This window comes from Volvox carteri (genome assembly GCF_000143455.1).
Source record: "Volvox carteri f. nagariensis unplaced genomic scaffold VOLCAscaffold_43, whole genome shotgun sequence".
Lineage (NCBI taxonomy): Eukaryota > Viridiplantae > Chlorophyta > Chlorophyceae > Chlamydomonadales > Volvocaceae > Volvox > Volvox carteri.
This window is the reverse complement of record NW_003307586.1, coordinates 152,898-157,223: the sequence shown is the minus strand read 5'-3', so window position 1 is coordinate 157,223 and position 4,326 is coordinate 152,898. Positions and strand designations below refer to the sequence as shown.

The window sequence follows — 4,326 nt, the reverse complement described above, 5'->3', positions numbered from 1 at the left end:
CTTCGTTGATGGTTTGGGAGTCTGTGATGATTACTAAATTCATAGTCGACATAACTACACTGCAACGTGTTGATTTTAACGCATCCAAGTATGGATACCGCAATATTCACTCACTGGTGCATGATGTGCATTTCACATACGAGGACTTCGTGAAGTTATGGTGCATACCTGCACATGCATGCACAGCAGTCAAGACATGAATGCACTGCGAGTCTGGCCAGCTCAGCAGGCATGCATTCTTGACTGCAGTGGTGCAGGATTGCCTATTGCAATGCAGGATTGGCCAACCTACAATGCAAAAGACAATCCTGCTTTGTGCTCCAGGTGTGTCTTCATTCTAACAGAGCCATCTCGTCATATTATAAACGTTGTTGCATGGTAAATGACGGCGTCAGGCTGCTACACCTCTGCAATGCTAATCGCAAGTTACACTGAATTATGTGCCTATGAACTACGCGTGAATTTAATTATTTGCTCGGACGAAGGTGGGCTAGTTGCGGTAGGTTGCGCTTGTGGAACTGTTTAGCTACAAGTCAAAGCTTCACACTGGTCCCTGTTCTAATGGCCGTTATGTCTTGCATAGACGAAATGGATCAGTTTTTGTTGTTGTTCTTCGCATGGTCTGTTCGCCAGACAGCCTGCACGTGTTATGTCGCCACACAATGGCTTCGTCTTCATTCCCACGCCCTCTGGTCTATTTGCTGTAGCTCAACGTTGATGTTAGTCTGCTTCCGTTTAGGTCCGCGTTCATGACTTGTCCTTGCTGGTCTTCTTATAGGGGGAGGTCCATTTCCTTGATGTTCTCCTTTGACCTGTGAATCTCGCATTACCTGTAACAGGAAATGACATGTGACTTTCGACAACAACTCAAGCGTCTGCTGCAGCACACTTGCATGAATATGCTGGTGCGACCAGTGACAATACCACCAAGCATACGCACCCGGGCAAAATGTCATCATCCCGCAAAATAAACCAAAACATAACTTCTACGCCGCCAGGACGCTGTGCGTCCAAATTGGACGGACGGCACACACTTAATAGCCAGCCGAAATGTACGTAACAAATACTTTACCAGCGAATATTGAAACGTGGCATTAACATCATACACCGGAAGCACGTCCAACGAATCGTTGTATAGCATGTGCAAAAGTCCTTCTATGTCTGTGCGACGTAAAGCAAACTATTAAAAAATAATACGGAAGTAGCAGGCGGGGGCCCATAACCACTTACCCTGCCTTTAAAAATAATACGGAAGTAGCAGGCGGGGGCCCATAACCACTTACCCTGCCTTTATATACCAAGAGATTTGATCCGCAACACTCATATCATTCGCTTCGCGAACAATATCGTAAAAGTGCTGCGTATACTCTGGTACGGACTCATTGATTTTCATATCGTATTCGTGCGCATGCAAACGATTGCGTGCGGCCATCGCGGTGTCGTGCTTCACATCACCATATTGCAACAGGAATTTATCACGCAACAAATCGCGGGTAAGTGGTTGCGTGCCGGACTTGTGCTTAAGGAAAAGATCTGCCGTCCACTCCTGAGCCTTGCCCGTAAGCCAGAACATAAAGTGCTCAAGCGGGTCCATTTGCGACAAGTCAAAATATTGCATAAGAAGCGCGTAATATGGGGGCCCTTGTGAAGCAGCTGCCCGCGTTTCCAAAGCACGTATGGTGTTGTGGAAGGTGCCGAAGTACGTCGGTGAAATATAATGTGGTAGGACTGGAGAGAATAGTGAATCAGTATAATGTATTGTGAGCGTAGCTGAAGCTTTCATCGTGGGCGCGTCTCGTTGCAAGCTAAGCAACGCGACGTGTAGCATCAGTCCTCAGTTCACTTCTTGTAACCATGTCTTTGTATTAGTAATGTGTGAATCCTTCTTCCCACTAAAACGAGGTGGTGCAAGGATACGTTAATTTACCTCTGAGGTTCGGGCAGACTTGGAAGGAGGGGCAGCCGAGCCGGAAGGACCACCGGCTTTCTTGGCCACGCCCTCACTACAAAGTTGCTTGACTTCGTCCAATCACACTTCGGGGTTCAGGTGGCGTTGGAGAAGCGCTTGAAACACGCAATTCTGCAGCATGTCAACCTCGAGGAACGAGGCAATATTCCTGTCCAGCGTCTCACAAATTCCATCGATAATGATGGACCTGCGCCGGGTGTCCGAAGAACTCGGAGACGGCGACGCAGGCAACGCGTCCCGAAGTTGCGTCTGAAGATCCTTAAGGACGGAGGTGATTTCACCCAAACATTCACCGTACTCGGCGAAAAAGGCTCTCCACCTCACCCTTATGGCTGGTTGCATAACAAATTGCGGGATGCGAGGCGAAGTGCGGTCTTGCGTACTGCTGAAGTCGCAAGTCGCAAGTTGCAAGTCGCAAGTCGCAAGGAACACGCATAATTTCTATTATAATATTCTACATACGCGAACACGTACGTGTGCATACTCAGTTTGTAGAGCGGATCTCAAAATGGGAGAAGTATTGAACCGTTACTACTACAGCAAACAAGTGCGCGAACGTGTTTGCCACCTCTATTTCGACGAGGGTTACACGCAAGCGCAAATAGCTGAGGCTTTCGGGCACAGACCTTGCGAGAGGACTGTGCATGCTATCATACAGTCCTACGTGGCGAATGGCGATGTCCTGCCGCTTAGAGGACAAACAGGAACACGCAAACTACGCAAGTTTGATGAGATCGCTGCACAGACGCTGGTGGAGCTGGTGCAGGCCGACGACCAAGCATTGCTCTCCGATCTGGCCACCGCTATGACAAACTTACTGGGCACTCTTTGGAGCGTCCCTGATATTAGCCGTGCATTGTCTGAGCTGGGTTACGTCCGCAAGAAGGTTTTTACCAGGGCATTCGAGGCACGGAAATCAGTTCAGCTGGCATATCGCGAGCTTGTGTGACAATATGTTCAAATGGCCCAGAAGCCTCCCACTCTGTAACAATTCAATTCAACTTCGTGAGCTTGTGTGTGTGTATGTATGTGTGTGCGTGTGCGTGTGTTGCAAGTATTTGACCGTGCCTGAAACTGGCCAGGGACTGCTGCCCAGCCCCAACAGAAAGACCACCTAAACTCCTCCCGCAGACAGGAGAGGGGTGTAAGGGGCCTCTGTCCCTCCTAAGCAGCTGAGAGCCGCGGGTCCACTAGTTCCGCTCTCCTCCCCCGGGGGTCAAGGCTCCGTCACGCGAGTTTGAGCACTGAGCCTGAAACACACAAGAAGACTGGCTCTTGGGGTGAGGGTTCAAGAAGACCGAGGAAACCCGGAAACCCTGTACAGACCCTACCCCTCCCTATTAAGGCACCAGGCCCTAATAGAAAGCTCGGTCTCTCACCCGATTCTCCGTTGCTTGCCCGCAAGGGGCATGGGGGAGTGGGCAGGGTTCATTGTTCGTGCTGAAATCCATAATGACCACCTGAAATCGCCATGCCCCAATGTTTGCATCAAATGCTTATATGTTTCCGGTTAGGCTGTTGGGAGTTAGAGATTAACCAACCTAACGGCCATGAGTGCACAGCATGCACCTGCAGGCTTTGTGACTGCGGGGCGGTTGAAGACGAAATGCATGTCTTTGTGGAATGCCTGGCGTACATTAGTACACGGGCGAACGTGACCTCATGTTTCAAGGGTGCAACATGCGCACGATTATGACCGAGGCCCCACCCCTGGCACTAGCCAGGTTCCTCTGGGAAGTCTGGGAGACCCGGCGTGTTGCTCTAAGGCGCTCCGTGCTCAAGCGGACGAGGGTGGATGATGATGGTCCACCATGCAACCGCCCTAAAAACAATTTACCGCCCATGGGCCCCCCAGCTCTTACGGACACCCCCACACTTGTGTGGAACTTGTGCGGACTAGGCTAGTTCCTATCAGTCCACCGCCGGGGCTAGGGATGCCTCGAGGCAGTGTGGTTGTTACAGTGGGCTCCAGACTCACAAAGAGTACAGCCAGCGGGCCAGCAGGCCGTGCACTGCACCTGATACGATTAGGGCAAACAAGACTCCAACCCAGACCAGACAACGCAAGTCACCTAAATAATCCAAAACCAAATCCAAGGGCAGGCTCAGAACCCGCAACCACAGCAATTAGACTCCCCAATTGGCGAAAGTCCTCGGAACCCCACCAGAAGGCCCATAAGCAAATACTGTTAAGAACTTGATGAGATACAATAAGCAAATACTGATAAGAACTAGATGAGGCCTGAGTGAGCTTGTGCGTATGAACAGCTACATTGCATTGCTCAGACAGCTACATTGCGTTGCTCAGACAGCTACATTGCACTGCTCAGACAGACCGAAGCCACATAGGCCGCAAG

The 4,326-nt window shown here is 50.4% G+C and overlaps 1 protein-coding gene across 1 annotated transcript; it reads left to right on the top strand.

The window, feature by feature from the left end:
• Nucleotides 1–2,466: 2,466 nt before the first annotated feature.
• VOLCADRAFT_106394 (uncharacterized protein) lies at nucleotides 2,467–2,971 on the top strand. Its single transcript, XM_002954478.1, has one exon. It carries the CDS (start codon nucleotides 2,478–2,480, stop codon nucleotides 2,916–2,918), a length of 441 nt encoding a protein of 146 aa, XP_002954524.1. The 5' UTR covers nucleotides 2,467–2,477; the 3' UTR covers nucleotides 2,919–2,971.
• Nucleotides 2,972–4,326: the final 1,355 nt, after the last annotated feature.